A 20,829-nucleotide genomic window follows, 5' to 3' on the forward strand; every position below is an offset into this window, starting at 1 on the left:
CCTTATTGGTTGTTTTTGAGTACGTCATCAAAATGACCGTCAGTTTTACATCGTTTCACACCTGCTTTAATCTGGTGTCATGCTTGTTTACATTTTTCATTTTTGGCAATCGTTGATTCGTGAGCTTTTTAATTTAACTTTATATTCCCTAATTTTGTATGTTGGTTTTGTCATTACCTCTAGAAGACTCCCTAAATATAATACCAAACCTTCGGGAGCACTTGGTAAAGCTCGTCACAAATAAATAATGTGCTCTTGAATTATCATTGATTTAAGTTTCTGTTTGCCGGTAAGTCAGCGCAATGCTTGAGTATGTCTCTGATTAATATCTACCATTGATATTGGATTTTTACCTTATCAAACACTTCAGTTCAGACTTTACCTCCAGTTTCTTTTAGTAATGGAGCATTTAAATGTGCACTTTCTTGCCAGCTGATGATTTATAAACCACATTACGCCATGTACATATTTATGCTCTAAAGCTCGCCTCTCCTTTTGACAGTGTAACTACATAAATGAGTATCTTGTTTCCGGTGTGCCAAAATCTAAGCTCCCTCTATTTTATTTGAGAACAATCCTACATTGCAGTGAGATTTTTTCATAATATAATCTTAAATGGCGGAGGAAAAGTAAGGGAAGTTTTCAAGGTACAATACGCAATCGATTTAAATTTGAAAAGTAGTTACTACAGGAAGTCTGCAATTTAGCAAATTAAGACACAAGTCTCTGTAGTTTCACTGCTGATGCATTCTAAATATTCCCCATTTTAACTCGCACTCTCCGAAGGAGAATCACACACTTATTTGAATCAAGTTACTCTACTGTTTTTAACAAAGTAGCTTCAACGTTTTTTGGAAGTAGTGTGCAAGTAGTTGAAAAAGGTGTCACTTCAGAAATCAGTGAATGAGCTTGGTATTTTCAGTTATTTTTGCATACAAGATGGGTACTCTGAAATCTCTTTTTATAGTTAAATGCTACTTATATTCTTGTCCTTGCGTAATCATTTTCATTGCACATTGAATGGGAGCAGGCTGTTTTCATTATTTGTGTAATATAATTACTTAACTTTTGGTATTTTTTTTCAGATGGCATTTAGTGAGTAGACCTGGTTGCAAAGGATCCTAATTTAACATCAGTTTCGATCAAAACATTAGGTATCATGGCAGAGAGACAAAAAATGTAAGTTCCCAGTTGGAAGCTTTTGAGTAAGCTATTGAGAGAGTGTCTTTGTAATAATTGTACCAAAAAACTATATCCTAAATAACTCCATAATTAATTTTATGAAAATAAATTGACCATTTTCTTAACTTGCAAACCAAATAACCACATCCAGAGACTCATCTCTTTTCTATATCCCTCAGTAGCACTGATTTGTCCAATCCTTTTTTGCCCTCCGTTAATCATGAGGAATCATGGCAGCGTAGTCACTTGCAAAGGGAAAAAAAGCATCTTATCTGACGCAAGCTCCTGCATAACAATTTTATTCGTAATCAGATTGGCCTTAATTTATCTGGAAATATAAGCTAGTAACAGTAGAACTATTTTATTACGACTACCCTTGAATACTTTGTGATACATATCAGCGTTGCATTTATACTGACTTTTCCATTATTTGGCGCACCAATGTTATATTTTCTTGTCTTATCATTCCAAATTGCAGACTTGTTGCTGGGAATGTCAATGGCAACTTCAAAACCCTTTTCAATAGAATAAACTCAATTGTTAAGAAAAATGGCCCTTTTGATTTCATGCTGTGTGTTGGTGACTTTTTCTCTGCATCGGATGATAGTTGGGAACCTTACCGAACTGGTCATTTGAAAGGTAAAAATTTCACTTTCTACAATGAATTTTCTCTTTTACTTATCAACTAGTGTACCAATGGACCTAATAAACCCTCTTAATTTCATAACAGAGGAATAGTTTGAAAGTTTTAAGCTGTCCGATACTAGGAATCGGTGATGATGTAACGGACACTTTCACTTGACTTCGCCATTTTTCCGATTATTACCTCTTTTAATAGAAGAAGCATGGTGCTCTCTCTGGATGAGAACTATGACTCACATTTTTCATCATAAAACAAAAAGAGAAGTTCATTTATTTTTGCTTAATATTCAGTAGCGTTCTACCTAAAACTTAAGATAGGACTGTCCATTTTGCTCGCTGATGGTGATGTCAGGACTGAATTTAATGGAGAGACTGAAGGGGCTGCAAATCACAGAAATGAGGCTTTAGATGTCAAACATGAATCTCCTTTCCTTTTTATTTCTTTTTTGGCTTGTGTAATGAGCAAATCACAAAATTGGAAAGCAAGAAAAGGAGAGTCAATATATTTGAAACTACTGCGGCAAAATCATGAATCCAACCAGTGCATTATAGCAGATGTTCCTCTCATAGGATTTTCAAGCTTCAAAAAATAGTCTACAAGTGACTGTTTACTGAAGGGAAAGAGACCTTAGTCCACAAAAACTCCAAATTGATTTGATAATATCAGAGTCTAGGAGAGTGTTGCATGTAAATTTTTGCTCAAAACCACTCAAAAATGTTAGACCACTCAGCAGTTAGGGGGCTAGAGGACTCCAATACCATAAACAGTTCTGAGAAAAAGCTGTCTGAAACTCATATCTCTTTTGTCCATTTTAACAAAGTGCCTGATTATACTTATTGAAATTGAACTTCCTCTATTAGCTTAAACTTGAAGTGAAATGTATTCTTTAAGACACTGGAGAAGCATTTCCGTCAAAATCTCAAACTGATTTTTCTGTCCAACTGGCTAAAAATTACTCCATTAAAAAATTTGCATTTTTGAACCTAGGTCCCTTCTATCGCAGAAGGTCTCTAATTTTGGTTGGCCTCATCTTTGCGATTCTTACTTTTATCATCATTTTTTCAAAAAATCATTCAGTCATTGAAGTTAGTTGAACAATCAATAAAGCAGTGATTTGAGACCTTAAACTTGCACAGTTTTACATTTTGCAGCAGCACTTGAACCTCCTCTTTTGAGGAAGGGACTCCTCTCACCATCTTTTTTTTTTCTTCCACACCAAAATGAACATCAGGGGTAAAATTAAATTACTTACTTAGATTTTATGTATCTCTGTTCGAGGGTTTCATAGTTTACATTTATGAGAAAAAACTTATTGGTGGTTCTGGATTATGTTCATAGAATATTTTCTGACGAAGGAAGCATTGTGCGTAATTGTAAGAATCTGTAAATGGCTGTATCTTGTTTGCTAGAATAAAATGGCAAAATAAGTTTGTATTGATGCAAACTGAGATACACATTACACAGCTTCCAAGTTTCACTGGGTATTGACTTCTTGTTTGTTTGTAACTCAAACTAATCAAAGTTTCTGTTATTTAAAGACTCTGATTTCTCATTGTCGTTTGTTTATTCTGTGTCCATTAAATCATCATTTTTTCTGTTTGTCTGCAGTGCCTCTACCAATCTACATTCTGGGACCCACCAATGCTAACCTTGTCAAGTATTATTCTGACCTAAATGGATGTGAACTGTGCCCCAATGTGAGCTATCTAGGTAATAATTTTACATGGATTCTAATTTGATCAATGAAGAACAAAGACAGCCAGAGATAGGAACTGTTAATAAATCAAGTTAAAAAAAATATCACACTTCAAGTGATTCATGATTTGATGACAATGCAGACTAACCATTAACTGATGGCTGTATTCCTCCCTCACCCTGTCGTCTTTAAGGGACAATACAAGGTATCAAAGTGGCATGATCACCAATGGCCGTGATGGCGGATACTTGTATGTCCTTAAAAAGCTATAACCTTCATCATTGAGGATTGAACCCATGAACTCAGCGCTGGCAAAAAAAATTGCCTTAATCACACCACTAAGGACAACCTCTTCTAATTAACTCTCAGGCTAAAGTAGTGCTATTTTCCTTTTCAAAAAGTTCAAAATTGTTTTTAGCCACTGCCTACAGTATTATTTCGAATTTTATGAGTGCGACATCCAGTACTGATAAACATTTAAGTGACAAGGATTTTTTACCTTTTAAAACTTTTTTGTCTCCTGTTTAACTGTGGTCCCTTTAAACAAATACTATTCATCTAGTTTATTTTTTTGTGCAACCCTCTGTCTAACACACACTCCCCACTTTTCTGCAATGAATTATAACACTGAATGAAGCCTCCCTAATTTTCCTCCAAGTGCATTGCAAAACAATTAAATAGCACTGGTTTTTCCTGTTCTCTTTCAGTCTTTCATTGTGCGTACCATCTGTCTTTCAGGCAAACAAGGAATTTTTCGGAACAGCGCAGGTTTAAGAATAGCCTACCTAAGTGGAGCTGAAAGTGTAGATAAATCAGACGTCACTTTCACAGCTAAAGACGTCACTACCCTCAGAGACAACTGCATAAAGGGTCAACCATCTTACCTTGGGACTGATATCTTGATAACATCATGTTGGCCTGAGGATATCACTAACTTAGATCCCTCTCCGGTTTGTTAATGTTGCTTATCTTTACCTTTCATAGAATTATCAGGTGTAACCATTTCACATTGATTAGGTATTTTTCGTTGACCTAGCTTCACTGGACACCAGACGTAAAATGCACCTAAAAATTAGGCTCCAAATCTTGGAAATAAGCGGGTTTGGCCAAATGTAGTGCCCAAAAATTTGGCATTGCTCTATCGTTGATTGCATCCATTTGTCTTGCAAATGTTTCTGCTGAATTACCACAAATTTAATGTCTTATAAAAATCATGTTTCTCTTGACTTTACAATTTTAAGTGTGAAATTCAAAAAAAAGTAGTATTGGCATTAAGTTTGACCTTTCTTTTTGTCATTACCAATCGATCTTGAAACCTGTTATCAGTAAACCTGTTTAATATATTGTCACCCTCTGGCCAAAGTATCACAAGCGCCATGCGACGTTCAAAAATTTCTGCTGCCTTTTTATTTTTTTGCAGAGAAATTTTTGGTTGAATCTGTTCGAAAATTTCACTGAATTTTATCGGCAGCACAAAAAGATTCAGTGAAATTTTGGGACAGCTTCGTTGAACTATCGCTCGGTAAAGAAATTAAATGGTGGTGGACATTTTTAAATGTCGCATGGTCATGGTACTTGTGATACGGAAAGTGATGATATCTTACTAAATTAGGCAAATGCCGCAGATCAAGCTGAATAATTCAAAAAATCATAGAATTCACAAGAAAATAATGTATGAGTGAAGTTATCTCGGAGGATATATCAGAGCAGTCTTACTGGCGAAGCTGCCAGCTTGTTTATTATGCTTGCTTTTTCCAATGGCAACATTTGATCTTCTTAGCTGTAGATCACCTCTATTTGTTGGATAATCTTAGCCTTGCACCTAGTCAAGCTTGATTTTTGGGTGTTTTCCTCCTTAACAAACCTGATTATTTGCTTCTTAGGTTGAAGATCCGCCAAAAGGCTCATTTTGTGTTTCATGGTTAGATGTCCAGATCAAACCTCGCTACCATTTCAGTCCATCTCCTCATAAATATTATGAGAGACCACCTTACAAGTAAGCCTTTTCTATTGCTCTTCTTTGTACGAAACGACCATTCAAAATTGGCCAGATAAAATATAGAAAGAACAAAAAATTGTTCAGAAAGGAGCATTTATGAAGAATTACAGGCACTCAAACGTATGGTTTTAGTGGCTTCTCACCTAAGATATTAAGCTTGGTGAAAGATTAACGTAGGAATATTTATTTTTTATTTTTTTACCATTTAGAGTTTAAATTCAATGATTAATATAAAATCTCAGAAAATTTAATCTAATTTGTGAAATTTTGTGTCATTCCAGAAAATTGTTTGAATTGGTAGCACATTTTAAGCAGAAAATAGCTTGAAAAAACTGGAATGGAAGAGAAAATCTTGATCAAACTTCCCTGATGGAATAAGAGGGTTTGAAAAGCAAAACAGGGATATCAGTTCAAATGATGCTGTTAAAATAACATCTTACTGATTCAAAGAGTGCAAGTGCATCTCATTGAAATATTTCATTCTGGACTTTCATGCAGTATCTAACCATTAATTCTATACTAGATTACTCGTGCACTGAGTCTTTGATATTATTAGCTTGACTTAATTGAAATGTCAGATCTCAAAATCTTACGAATCCCATCAAAGTTGGCGGAAATGTTTCTTTTTTTTAAAATTTATTTGCCTATCCTGGTGTTTTACCATTTGAATGACATTATTTTGCTCGCACATTTTTATCATCCCAATGACGCATAGTAAAAAAGTTCTTATTATTTTGCCATCAATGCCTGTTTTTGATTATTGTAAAAGAATAAAAGTTTGTTAAAAGAACAATTTTCAAAGTCACTTTAATGTAAATGTTTTCAAATAAAAGATTATAGAGCTCTACCATTCCCAAAAAACTTTCATAAAACTCTTTGCTCTCACACATAAAGTATTCATAGAATTAAAAATCACTTTTTTCCTTTTCTTTACCAGGAATGTTGGATCCCCCCATGAACAACACTGCACAAGGTTCATAGCGCTGGCTGATGTGGGGAACACTGGCAAAGATAAATGGATCTACGCTCTGAGCATTGAGCCAATTGACATGATGCTGAAGAAAGACTTGCTTACAGCAACAACCGATTCAACAAACTGCCCATTTAAGGAGCAATGCTTTTCCCAAAACTTGTCAGCTGACAGACCAGAGCAATTTTTCTACAATATGAATTCCTCACAAGATGATGGCTACCAGCGCAAAAAGCGGAAATATGATGATAGTTTTGACAAGAAACGACCAAAAATTAATTTTGATCAATGTAAGTTTTTTTTTCCACCTTTGCCAAGTAATCAGGTGAAACTTCCCAACTATAGAACCTTCTATGCTAGTATTTACAGTAAGGCTTCAATTTATTAGATTTCACAGGACTGACAAAATTGATCCGTTAAATCACAGAATCCGTTAATTCAAATAGCTTGAAGCCCTTGAAGGGACCGAAAGATCAATCCTATAAATTGCAGAATCTTAAAATCAAGATCCTATAAATAGAGGTCTTTCTGCAGCTACCTCTGTGTCCAGTCAAACTCCCCATACACAGATAGGGAGCAAATACATTGGCAGGGTTCCTGTGGCTTTGGGTCTCCACATAAAGTGGTAACCCTCCTAATGTATTTGCCTTCTGTCTGCCCATGAAGGGTTTATCTAATCCTAGGTATAAAGGTTGCCTTTTGTCATAATGGCAATCTCTTTCATTAAGATCTCAACTTGGAGAGCATTTTTTGAGCTCAGGAGTTTGTTTCAGAAAAAACAAGTGGTACCATCAAGTTTCTGGCAAAATTATATGCAAAGAAAAGTACTTGCAAATCTCTGGGCCATCTTTTTGCTCGCTTGTTCATATAGTTTATTACGTTTCCACAAGATTTGAGCCTAAATCTGTAGCATTTGTGCATTGCAAATCTTTTTATCATCTGGTTTTTTGTCCTGCAGCAAAATGTTGGTTTTGTCTGTCTAGTCCAGATGTAGAAAAACACTTGATCATCAGCATCGGTGAAGAGGTAAGAAAGTTTTCATTATTTTAAGTCCATACATTTTACTTTAAAATTCATACCAACCTTAAATTAATATTCTGTTACATATGTTTAGGGTTGAATGGATTTTAAACTTTACTCTTCTTACCCAAATTTAGTTTAATTTGATTTTTTTTCCCTCAAAATGTTTGTAGAACACTTATCTATGCTTAGGAAACAGTAACTCAATTTTGAGCACATATTTGAAGATGACAGTCCCCACTCCCCAAGTAACCCTGAAGAGGGCCTCATCCATAATTTATCAGTATTTCAAAAACAGAAAGTGTCTGATAAAATTGAAATCTATGATTGATAAATGAAATAATCAATTTTAAGGATCAATGAAAATAAATCTCCTGAAGAAATGTCTCATTTTTTGTGCTAAGCCAGGTTTTTTTAGAGTTTTGTCTGTTTTCCCCCTAATTTTTTTCATCACAGAATTTACCTCAGTTATTATGTTTAAGTTGACAAACAGAAACGTTTCTGATGTGAATGCTATCTTATTGCAGAAAATTAATTATTATTCACCGTCAGATTATTTGCAGTTGAAATTATTTTTAGCCATTCATAAGTCACACAAAACAGATTCAGGTTAGAAATTACGTCAGAAACGCCCGCCAAAATAATGGCAGACCAAAGACACATTATCCAGTTGCTCAACTTAGTTACTTAATAAAGCTTCCTTTGTCATAGATTTTCTCTAAAAACACAACCTGAAATATATGTTGCCAGTTTATCTTATAGGTCTCGCTTTGCCCCTGCAAAAACACTTAAAGTGAAGAGCGTTCGTAATTTTATCCAAAGTCATTTATTGTCTCTATTTTTCATCTCTTTTTTTTATTTTTCTTCTATTTCAGGTGTATTTAGCTCTAGCCAAAGGTGGTTTGACACCAGATCATGCTCTCCTGCTTCCCGTTGCTCATCATCAGTCAACAAGTGACATGCCTGCGTCCATTCAAAAAGAGCTCAATCAGTATCCTTTGATACCTCGTATTGTTTTAGTCTTAAGCATGGGTTCACCAGTAATATGAAGTCATGGAGTCATGATATAAAGTACAGTATATCTAATAAGTGTCTTGTGAAAAAAAAAATCCTTGTTTTTGAAGTATTTCAGAGAATTTTATGGGAGGATAAAATTTTCTGTACTTCATGTTACAATTACAATCAACGTGTTACATCACTCTACTTATATTTTGATAATTTATGAAGACTTACAAACCTTTGTTTTTGACAAATTATTTTTCTCCAGAATTATTTTTCTACCTCTCTTTAGTTTGAACCTTAACACCTGTTCATATTTAAACAAGCTTTGACCAAAATGTATGAAGGCCAAAACAAAGTTCCTGTATTTTTTGAGCGGAATTACAAAACTTCTCACCTCCAAGTTCAAGTGATTCCAGTCCCCTCAAAATTTGAAGACAGGTTGGAGAATATTATTCAGGTATGATCAGTAAAATATATTATTTGCATTTATTAGACAAAATCAGATCTCTTTTCAAAAGATGATGGTTGCTAAACATTTTTAATGACAAAGTGTATGCCACTTAGGAATGTTTTGCAAACGCTCTTTTGTTCTGAACATATTTACTAGATTTAAAGAACTCCATGAGGGGAGATAAATTGATCACAATCAGTGAACTCAAAACTGAAATGGGAAGATCCAGGCATCAAACTTTAAAAAAGTAAACTCCAAGTTCACTCACTTTAATACAACACTAAAAACTACTAAAAACGACAATACGATCACAACATTAATGCCATTGAAGTGAGTGAACTCAAAGTTTTTTTAAAAAAATTTATGCCTGAGTCCCTAGCGCGCCGTAAAAGCGGCTTATACATACATACATATGCCTGAGTCTTCCCATTTTAGAGAACTTTAATTCTATTCAACATTTGGCTCTCTGTTCTCAATTAGAAATCTCATGTCTGTACATCAAATAGGTGAAGTACGTAAGTCACGATCTGATTATCTGAAAATGTGATTAAAACTAAAAAGGTAAATTTTTTCTGTATTCCAGGATAACGCTGAATCTCTTGGATTCACTTTAGACGAGTTACCTCCTCATGCTGAAATGAGACAAGTGGCACCTCCAGGTACCCCTTACTTTCTCCTAGAATTGCCATCCGGAGCTCGATTGTACCACCGCATCAAGAAAAATTTTCCAATCCAGTTTGGGAGGTAAACAGTGTTGACTTTTTGTTCATTTCCTCCTTGTAATCGTTAGCTATCTTTCGTATCAATCTTGAAAAATTGTTTGTTTTGGACTTCCATCAATCTAAACAATGCAATGATCAAGCTGAATGCGGACTGAAGTTCTGCCACAGCCATCAGCTATATTATTTTTCAATACATATTAGCCTTGAGAATTGTTATTTTCTTTTCTGGGATTCGTTTATTTGTCATTCCTGATTGATTCCTTGCATTTTGATTATTCCCTCAATCTTTTTTTCTCTTAATAGTTTTCCTTTATTGGAAGATAATAATGTATATAACCTCTTGCACTTTCATAATATTAATTTTTATCTGTTAAGTACCATGATTTTTCTTTGTATGTGTGCGTTTTCACTAATGCCCCAGGTCTATCGGCCGTCACGATTCTTGTAACAATCAGGTTGAAAAATCTGGAAATAATTGGTATCTAATCATTCACTTAAAGCCATGCAATTCCTATTAATGTAGATTCTAAATGCTGTGCATTATTCTCTCTCAAATTCAGAGGTTGTTTAAGTTTTTCCTAACCTACAACTGTAAAAGAAATTTAATCAACTTATCAGGTGATGTGTATTTATGTTTCAGGGAAGCTATAGCTTCTGAGATCTTTGATGCTCCTGAAAAAGCTGACTGGAAACAGTGCGTTGTATCAAAAGAAGAAGAGATCGAATACGTGAAGAAATTCAGACAACTATTTGAACCTTTTGACTTTACTCTAACGCAATGAAAATTTGCAACGAAGTCAGCATTAGGTTTCTTAAACTCACAGGCCTTTGCACCACCACTTTGAGTGTCCTCACAACTGCTTTTTAAAAAATAATTGGTTTTAAACTGAATCAGCCTTTACGATATTTTCAGCAAAGAAAATATAACATGAGATGAAATTAAGCATTGTAAAATGTAGGTAAGCCATATGATTGGTCGGATTTATTTCAAAACGAATATCGACGGTGTAAGTCGGCAATCACATAATTTGTTTGCGGTGTCTGAAAATCTCCGCCTCTATTATATTTTTTTAATGGAGAACAAATCGACATCATTCCTTGTAGTTTATGCAGAATTTTCTTCGCACAGAGAAGAAAAATCACGGCAGTTTTAAAGAGTAGTTTTTCATTTAAAATATAAAGTATGACAGGAAGTCTACTACGTTACTAACCGAGTTATGTGATTGCCGATTCACACCGTTGATATATTTCAAAAGTACCTTATAATTAATTAATTTATATTTTAAGAATAAATCAAGTTTTAAATTTGTTTTTTCAGTAAACTTCACTTTGAACGTAAATTTACTAATGTGAAAAGAATTACACCTGCGATTCCCGTATCTTTATTTTTCTAGAAGTTTGACCAAGCAGTAAGGCTTAGTAATTATTGTTTACAAACACAAGAGCCACATTTAATGTTTTTTTTTTTTTTTTTTTTTTTTTTTTTGAATCGAGATCCCAGTCTAATTTAATCCAATTCATGCATGTTAGACATTTAAAATTTTACATATCCTTCGGGATGTAGCCGTTTTTAACTTTTTCGACAGAGAACTTTTTATGCTTGTAAGCAATACAGAATCAACATATATTTGGAAATTACAGAAGTCAAATTCTTTGCATTCATTAGAAATTTCTCAGTTGGCATGTTAAGATGATTCAGGGATAAAGATGCAAGCATCCTACCGTCACATAATTTCGTTTGTGAGCCGTTTAGTGCGTTATTAAACGTAATAAATAGAGCCGTCCAAAATATAAGGAGATCGAAAGTTTAATTATGTGTTTGTTATTTCAACACTTTTGGCCCCCTCTTTTCATTACCCTCATCCAGTTTGTAATACTCAAAGTACCTGAAATGAAATGTGATAGAGTCCGGCATAATGGACTCCAGGTGAATGCTCATAATTTCTAGCACAGCACTCAAACAACCCAAGTGAAAATTATTGATGCTGATAGCTTTTTATTATTCCCTTGAGCTCTGGGTCAAACTTCATGTCATGACTTGTGTTAAGTGCTCTCTCATTTATAAGCACACTAGGCGTGGTAGAGTTTTCACACCCTAAACATAGCAGTAACAGTATATTGAAACATAAGGTGGCACATTGTGACCACAAGCTTGACAGCTCTCTGATTTCAATATGTGATAGAATCAGGCTAAATGAAACTTCAGAATACAGATAAAGAATAAGATGAGTAGAGCATAGCTCGGAGGGATCAATTCTGCATAATTTGATGCAAAAAACATTCAAGAATTATAAAAATAGACTCCTCAAGAGCATTTCAAGGTTCAAGAACAAGAACTTGTGCACAGGCAAAGGAAACGGTTAAAATTTAAAAACTATTTCATTGAGTAAAGTGTGCTGTAGCATCAATACAAAAGAACTTCTGATGATAGTACATCAAACGTTCACCACATTCGAATCCAATAAAATCCCAAAAACAAAACAAAAATCAATCATATTCCATGCGACTGCCTTTCTCATCTAAGCAAACAGCTGTTGCGGCTCAGGGCTACCAAAATAGGGCCGTTGCAGGCCTCAGACATGGTTCATTTCAAACAATCAATGCTCATTTCTTTTTAATACTTAAAAATTCATGATTGCTCACTGGAAAGTAGAATACTGCCGAAAATGTAAAGTGTAGGTATTGAAAATGTAACAGAGAAAAAAGTGAATGAACTCCTCAGTTAAAGAATTTCTGTCTAAGAAATAAATAAGAGCTGTAAGTGGAGTTTTTGAGACCAAGAGGGATGAAACACAAGAACTCTTGTTCCGCACCTCTACTTTACAACTAAGCCCTGCATATACAAGAATACGTATATGGTTAGCGATCAAGAAGTTTGTGTCATGCATTAATCCTAAGGTCGCATTCATAAAAGGCACTGTTGAAAGACACCTAAGTAATGACTTACAGATGCGGTTCTTCAACAGGAACCTTAAAGAATGAATGAAAATATCGAGTGATTAATTGCAATTTAACGAAATATTAGTGCACTAAAATTATTTAAATGTAAATAGTTTTCCTAATTCTTACATAAAATTTGGAATCGTTTGAATAATGTTCAATGAAGCTTTTAAGTAATTCCTGCCCAATCTTGAAATTCCCGCCACTCACTCTGTATCCGGTTCGGGGCTTTCCATTCCGTTTCGTGAAATAACTAAACTGGCAACGAACTAAGGTCTTTGATTGGGCAGCGACTACATCATCATAAAACAACAACAACAGTATTTACTGACCATGTGTCTTTTCGTTGTTTATTTTCTTGACTGAACATGAACAAATTGAAGAAATCGAAGATCTTTGTGCTCACTATTTTTAGTTATCATTATTTTTAATTATTATCCTCTCATCATCAGCCATTTCTGCTGTGAGTTTTTTTTATTTTAAAATTTGTTGCCTGTGAAAACCAGTTGACTCCTCCGAGTTTCCACATTCCTTCCTCCCGAGATCTCAGGTATTCATTATGTCTATTTTGCAGCAGAAAGTTTCATGTTCTTAAAGTACCCATGAAATGGAATATAAAATGTATTTGCATTGATAGCATCCCTCTTTCAGTCACAATCTTTATCTGTCGGCAGGTTAGTAAACACAACAGTGACCCAGCGGGCCGATTATTGAAAGTTTGAAGCAGCCCGATAAGACATCGAATTGCGATATATTGCATGGTTACGATAAGTAGGGCTATGTCTTGTCGTGTCGAGCTGACATAGTTTCAATTATCGGGCCGCAGGTGAAATTCAAGTAGTCTGTCTTGACATCCCAAGACAGAGGGGTTACAAAGTTCTTTGAGAATTGAAACTTGTGACATTTTCTCATGATGATATCAAGAAAAGGGATGGTCACACTTAAGGATACGTCAATGTATACGAATGCGGCAACCTTCTCTCCTTCTAACATTGGGCTGAAGAGACCATAAGGGGTATGTATCGAAACCCAATCAAGGACCACACTATAAAACCAAATTCATTCCAAAAATTTCAAGCATAATAGAGTCCTTGCCGAATGAATTTACGCATTTCTAGACTGTAACAGAAGATTGTCTGACATTACTTTTACATGTTAAGTAATTGCAAGGAGCAAGTTGGCGGATCTTCTGTCGCAGTCTAAAAGTGCGTACCTAACTTATTTGGCGCGGGACTATCATGTCGTGTAAGTACATGGGTAGGAAGGCGGATTTGTAAATGACCTGAGGCCGACTTTGGTAGTCAAAATCTGCTATTGAGTCTGTGCATAATCTGTACGCTTTTCTATTTTAATTTAGGTGGTATCTTAGAAGTACTTCAGATTATGATATTAATTATGAATTTATCTCGATTAATCTGTTTCAGGTGGCCCACTTCCATTTGAGCTTACATAAGGTTTCACAGACCACATAACCATGAAGACCAAGAAACTGAAGCAAATTGGCAACTACAAGTACAAAAAACATGAGAAGAAAAAATTTGGGGCCCACAGTAAGAAAAAAGCGAACTACAGAGCTGAGAAGCTAGAAATGAAGCAACTGAAGAAGAAATTAGATAAAAAGGACCAAAAAAAGAAGGGGAAAGAATCCGCTGACAAACCCAAAGTGGAGTTGCCGGAATTGAGTGGTAAAAAATTAAAAAACTACAAAATTGCGCAGAAGAAGAAAGCCAAGAAAGAAAAGGAAAAATTGAAGAAAATTGAGAAACGTGAAGATGCAGTTTTAAATGCCAAAGACCATGTAGAGTTTGGTGAAGTTGTCCATGGACCTCCAGAGTTGACAAGCAGACCCCGAGGAATGGAAGCGCCTGTGGTTAGTTCTGTTACCTTTTCCAAAACCACCATTTATTTCGATGTTTTATATTTATGTATGCATCTATTTCAAAGTAAGCCAGTGGGTGTGGCCAGAACTTTTCCATGGAGTACAGGTCTGGATGAAAAAATTCCTGAAAACTTGAAAAATTATGTTTTTAGGGTAAATTTTTCTGTAATTTTTTCTGTTAAGGAGGTCCAACTCCCTCAACTCTCTCACTGGCTACCCCACTGATGCAAGTTACCAGCCCTTATAAATGCCTACTTGCCCACTAGTATTTAAAACCACATCTTCAAGGCTGGATTTTGTCTATTTAGACTAGGATTTTGCTAAAAATAGGCTTCTTTTGCCGTAATTTGTCCAACTAAGGTTTTTTGTCAAATTTCTAGCATTCCAACTTTTGAATTTCATGTTTTAGACGTTTTATTCAATTAAGTTGGTTCATTTTTCAGAATTTCACCATTAATAGTACAGCAGTTCATGGGCATATTTTTGTGCCCCTTGAATTGAACTGTAGGTGGAACACAATCTCTTACAGCAATTGTTTTTAAAACGGATGTAAGCCCTCCTATGGTTGGTGCATTTTTAAAAAAGAAACCAAGAAAAAATTGTCATTTTCTCTCTTTCACACAGAACTTTTTGAATTTGAAGTTAAAAGGGGCCAGTTTTTCTACTCTACCATCAATAATGCGACAATTTGGCTTTGAGGCAGTCTCTAACATCTTCTTGGTAAAAAGAAATAAACCTCTCTTGTCACTTTTTGGGTCCCAAGTATTTTGTGGTATTTATTTACCCTTTAATTTTTCTTTTTTTTATTTTCCTTCCCTTTATTTTAAACCTTTGTGATTCTTTGAGCAAAGAGAGATTTGATATGACCTAAAGATTCATCTAATTACGGTACTGTAATTGTGAAATAAGTAGATACTGATCTTTTTTCATGTAATCACCTTGTAATATAATAATTCTAATGTCTAATTGACGTATTTACATCTTTCATTCAGAATGATCAAAGGAATGGTTTGCTTCTGCTAGAAAAATTTCAAACTTCAATGGACAAACGGAAATGTACCAATGCATCTTCCTCTTCAGTGTTTGGTAAACGTCAAAAACTGAGCAAAGAAAGACTGAAAGAATTAGAAGATGAAAGGAATAGGGTCATCAATTCGTATCGAAGTATGAAATCCAAAAGAAAACCAGGTAAGAAATTAAGCTGATATTTTATTTCCTATGAGTATTATTTGTAGTGTCTGGAAAATTCATTGCGGCTGTTTCCCTACTGAATAATTCAGTTTGGGTGTGGACCAATTAGAGGCTAAGTTTGTGAAAAGAGAGATGGGAAAAATTATGCTTATGCAAGGAAGCCATGTATATTCCCTAAAGAAGGCAATTGGACCAACATTCATTCAAAAGTGGGTCAAGTAGTAGCGGAATGATTTTAAGTGCCGTGCTATTGCCTACACAAGAGAAAATCAGATAGTAAAGTTCCCTGCACACTGCACCTATGTTCTTCAGTGTAACACAAGGAGATTATGTGGATGTATTCATTCTGAAAGGAACTATGTGCATAGAGTTTGCGACCAACATAGTTCCTTTTAGCATAAATACATCCATTTGATAACAAAGATCTGTCAATTTCTTGTGGGACCTATACCCATTACGTAACAGCGGAAATACAATTGTTCTGTAAAATTTGATAACTGATCAATCCAACCATCCTATTTTGTATTAAAATTGACACGGCTCGTTTGCATCTGATGTTAAAAACTCCCTTTGAAGAACCTCATATTCCAATTTTTGTCCGTGTTTCATTTGAGGTAGAAGCAATTTCCAATATCCTGTTCATCTGCAATCAGCATCGCCATATTGCGTAGGAAACCAACAGAACCATTTTTAAATTATTATACTGCAAATTAGTATCTGTAAGCATCAATCCATCAAAATTCATGGGCTTTTTTCTTTTCATGAAATGCATCCAGTGAGAGAACTCCATTAATAAATTTTACCTTGTGATTCCAGAAACAAACATTAGAGATGGCCCCTCAGAAAAAAAATACAAGTTGCATAGTGACTTTGGACCCGCTGATGATGTCTAGGTTTGTTTATTGTACTATAATTTTAATTCATGTTATTTTTTCTGAAGAGCGAGTTATATTTTGTGCACATGCTTGGGTGATGTGCGTGTGAAGTATGTGATAATATATATCTAATAGCTGCTCTCCTACTCTTTGGGGCTGAGTGACTGTCCCTAATTACATTTAGTATTTTTTCTGGTTCTTTTATCTCTGTTTTGCCTTTTCAGGCATCGCAAGGCTTCCCTTCAAAATTATATCCATTTTAAACTATGCAGGAATTTTAGTTGAAGTTTATTTTTTCATAAGAAATCTAATAAGTCACAAGGAATGTATTTTGTTGTTTTACCTCTGTAAATTTAGAGTCAAATGTAAGATAGAATCACATATTTTGGAAAAACTTTAAGATTATAGCAACTTGAACCTTGCAGTTATCTTTAAGGAGCTAGGGAGGTATAGTTTACTGGTGTAAACATGGTGTTTGTTTCATCGTGATTTATAACTCCTCAAGATTCGAGTGCAGTCTATTGATCAGCAAGCAAATTTTTCGTTCACAAGTGGCTCTGAACTGTTCTCTAAATCATTGAAATAGGAGTTTTCTAGTAATTTGTCTCTCATGTGAGTAACAATCCAGTATTTTTTCATCTTGAAATATTTGGAATTGAAGCAATTTTTGGCATAAAGATGTCACTGAATATTTTGAAGAAAGCAAAACTGATTACATTCTGTCATTTTGTATAAGAACTCCTAGTTTTCCACACTTGAAATCGTTAACTACATTTTAATTTTCGTCATGAAAACCAGATTCTCTGTAAGCCATCTTCTTCTGAAACAAATTATCAAACATAAATTTTTAGTTGGTAATGACTTTTTCCATTCTACATCTTTGTGTTAATGAGTTCATTACTCGTGGGTATCCTTTTTTCCAAATTTTGGTCGTTGTTTTTACCTGTCTGTTCACCCTCTTACCACCCATCATTTTGTTTTAATTGAAAGTCAGGAATGTTAACTCTCTTCAGGTTTGCTAGGTTCCTTCAAAACTGGCTGTACCCTTTTTGTGGGTTTATATCGAGGTACAAAGATTTATTGGAAAAGATGTGTGTGACCTTTGAAAAGTGGTAGTTTCTGAAGTAAAATGAAGTATTTTGAGATACTACAATTTTTCTGAATTTCACAGAACCTATTAATTCATATCCACAAGTTTCTTACCCTCGGTCACTTAGGAGTCGCTCTAGATGTACAATGTGCAAAATATTGAGGAAATGTTCGAGAAAGTTAGTCCTATTTTTTAAAATACTTCTCGCTAAAGTTTAAGGAAAGTGTAATGTTGGAATATGGGTATATTTTTAGTTTCAACTGTTGGTAAGTTTTACCTTCGGTTGATCCTAAAACTTTAATTCTTAATTTGTAATATTATTCTGGAGATGCAGTTGGCAGATGGTTTTTCTTCAAGAGTGATGAAGGAGAGAGAAAAATAAGTATGAAGGGTCTTGTTTATTTCATTCATTTTTATCTGAAAATTATTTACTTAGGTCTGAAAATATATCTTCTCAATTTTTCAAATGGAAAAAGGTCCAGGTCCCTTCATTTAGTAAACTAGTACTTCTTCAGGTAGTCTTTCCTCTTTGAAAAAATTAACTGATTGGAATTAAATTCATCTTTGACAGGTTTTTAGTGCTGTTAGAATCTTATAATCAAAATCTCCCTCAGTTGTGAGATTTTTCGTTTGTGGAGACAGCAACCCATTTTGGCCTGTCCACAATGACCATAAACTCATATTTATTAAACTGATGTGACTACACTCCTCCTAGCCTTATAACTTTCCTTCCGAGTCTTTTAAGCGCCCCTAAGTTCATTTCTAATAAGAGCTACAATTAGGGACCTAAAGTAGATATGGCTTTGGTTTTTCAACCACTTGTGGAATCAAATTAAGCTTTTCAGATTTAGTAAAAATAAATAATAAATCGACACATCAAATAATCTGGCTCAAACATTACAGACCTGAATAAGATCTGATTACAAAATAAAGACACCTGTGTCATTATGAGTCAGATTTAAGAAATTGGGTTACCTTACTGATTATTGTCTATGTAATTGTAGTCAGATATTCTTTGCAGGAGAATCTTGATGAACTGTTCAGGACAAGCATTTTTAGTTTTGTCTTCGGTCATTTGTGATTAGAATTGTTTCAGACAGTTTTATCTTGTGGCAGGGAAATTCTTTAAGTGAGTTCTCCTCCAAGGCAGAATATCTCTGTTCTCACAGGAAGTAACTTTTTTGCCACATGCCAATTGAACCATGTTCAATAAATCGATTAGTGCCGTGCTGCTACAGATACATGCACATCTATTGACCAGCTGTGACCATAACTTTATGTTCAAGTAATTGTTCCAATAAAAACTGAAGAAGAAGAAAAAAATTTAATCGTATATTTTTTTACTGGTTTTTTCTCCTTCTTCATCGCTCTGTTTTCAACTATACTGTGAATTCAGGCGAAGTAATACAAATCTATCTTGTTTGCTGCCACTACAGTTATAATCCCAAACCCACCTCATATACATATTATTAAAATGTTTAATCTTTTACTGTCATACATTTAGTGAGCGTCCACTCGGTCAAATATTATCACTGTTTCCAACAAAATTGCCTTTCCTTCATGCTATATTTTAAAAATTTTTGCAACACATTCTGTCATCATGAAAAAATATATCTGCTTTTAACGATAGTTATGTTATACTACAAAGAGTTTGCAGTGGAAATACACAAGCTGTAATGTGTCCTCTGCCCGAAAATTTCCTCCAGAAGAAAATTTTGGAGTGAAAAAAAGCAAGAAAGAGAAAAAAACCTGAAAAACCTGAATAACTGGCAATGAATGCAAAGCAATCTATAATTGCAGATTTATTGAGAGATGCAAACTCCTTATTGATAAACAGGTATTAGAAAAGTTGAACTGGTTTTTTTTCAAGGAGTAGGGTCCTCAAAGGACGTTTCAACTTATAGGTGAGTTATGATAGTGTGTGGAGGAAGAAGGAGTGGGTTCAAAAAATAGAAATTTCAAAGAAAAATACAGCTCTGATGTAAATTTTATTGTAACTAGACGTTTGAAGTGAGTCTATGTTCATATAGTTCAACTGTCAAATGGGAAATTATAGCAAAGTTTTTGAACGAATCAAAATATTCTCTATCATTTGTCTAATGCAATCTAACGACAGTAATAAAATTACTCGGCACCTTTTCTGTAGATCATCTTGTCAAATATGCGGACTCGAAGTTGTATGTTCTTGCATTTGGAGTGGATTTCAGGCGCACAATGAATCTGGTCGGTATGCAGTGGGATCTGTTAAAATATGGTTTAGTTTCTGGATCTGAAGAATGGAAGTTAATCTCCATATCGATGGACTTGGATATTGGTTTTAAATTCGGATTCCTCAAGGTTGATCACCTAGAAACTATTCTTTTTTAGAACCTTCCAATTCGGCGTCTCATCGCATGTTTTTAAAGGGGGGCTCTGACCCTTCCTTCCCTTATTAAGGGGCAGTAACCGTGGGGGGCTTGTTGGGGGTCGTGTCAACGAGGTGTCCTCTGTTGGTGCTTTTAAAGGGTCAAATGTGGCCATTTAGGTGGTAAGGTTTTTTGAACTCCGCTCACTTGGAAGGAAGGGGGAAGGGTCCCGAAATTGACCATAGACGTACCTAGGTCATTTTGCTAGGGAAGGAGGGGGGTTAGGGAGCACCTTCAGGAAATTTTTGAAATTTTTAAATCTACATATTTGGGCGCATTTTGAGGTTCCCGTGACTCAGATTTTCCATCAATTTCTGCAGAATAACTACGTTTTTTTTTTTTTACTTACAGCGAAGAATACTTTCGAATTGCTGCATTCAATTGAGCCCGAAATTTTTTGAAATTTTTAAGCTATTTGGACACATTTTGAGGCTTTCGACGTAAAAATTTCAGAAAATACTAATTAGATAAACACTGTGTTTTCATTTAAGATTCTGCATTAAGAATGATAATCAGCCTCGACGAAGGCTTTCTCCCCCCATCCAGAATTTCTGGGGGAGGGGGCCAGATGTCACTATTTTCGATTTTAGGGGGGGGGGGGGGCTGGACCACGGGGCTTCATACCCATAAGAGGTTCCTACTTCCCCTTTTTTTAGTCCTATCATCAAAAAATAATTATACCACAGTCGAACGCCTTCAAAACAATCTATTGAAACCATGTGAGTGTGCTTGTTCAACAGTTATGTTGTTGAACGTTTTGAACG

General features: G+C 34.9%; 3 protein-coding genes across 5 annotated transcripts in view; all 3 read left to right on the top strand.

Annotated features, from left to right (window-relative positions):
- The first annotated feature begins 93 nt into the window (after window positions 1-93).
- LOC109035406 (CWF19-like protein 1) lies at window positions 94-11,496 on the top strand. Its single transcript, XM_072299483.1, has 12 exons — window positions 94-289; window positions 1,086-1,179; window positions 1,661-1,821; window positions 3,434-3,535; window positions 4,260-4,471; window positions 5,405-5,517; window positions 6,458-6,780; window positions 7,449-7,516; window positions 8,386-8,500; window positions 8,824-8,969; window positions 9,547-9,707; window positions 10,326-11,496. The coding sequence occupies exons 2-12, from the start codon at window positions 1,160-1,162 to the stop codon at window positions 10,465-10,467; spliced, it is 1,563 nt and encodes a 520-aa protein (XP_072155584.1). The 5' UTR covers window positions 94-289; window positions 1,086-1,159; the 3' UTR covers window positions 10,468-11,496.
- Window positions 11,497-12,934: 1,438 nt separating this feature from the next.
- On the top strand, window positions 12,935-16,841 carry LOC109035431 (uncharacterized). Of its 2 annotated transcripts, none has more exons than XM_019049063.2 (4): window positions 12,935-13,175; window positions 14,050-14,495; window positions 15,497-15,692; window positions 16,512-16,841. In XM_019049063.2, the coding sequence occupies exons 2-4, from the start codon at window positions 14,100-14,102 to the stop codon at window positions 16,586-16,588; spliced, it is 669 nt and encodes a 222-aa protein (XP_018904608.2). In that variant the 5' UTR covers window positions 12,935-13,175; window positions 14,050-14,099; the 3' UTR covers window positions 16,589-16,841. The 2 variants fall into 2 exon arrangements, with proteins under 2 accessions (XP_018904608.2, XP_018904609.2); XM_019049064.2 differs by having other exon boundaries at window positions 12,935-13,088.
- Window positions 16,568-20,829, top strand: part of Esp (Epidermal stripes and patches) — a 54,723-nt gene continuing 50,461 nt past the window's right edge. Inside the window, exon 1 of one of the 2 annotated variants that reach the window (XM_072299476.1) lies at window positions 16,568-16,588. The gene's annotated coding sequence lies outside the window, so the exon portion shown is untranslated. Of the gene's footprint in view, window positions 16,589-17,055; window positions 17,183-20,829 lie in introns of those variants that run through there. The other variant, XM_072299473.1, reaches the window with a different exon arrangement.

This window comes from Bemisia tabaci, chromosome 4, assembly GCF_918797505.1.
Source record: "Bemisia tabaci chromosome 4, PGI_BMITA_v3".
In the NCBI taxonomy this organism is placed as follows: Eukaryota; Metazoa; Arthropoda; class Insecta; order Hemiptera; family Aleyrodidae; genus Bemisia; species Bemisia tabaci.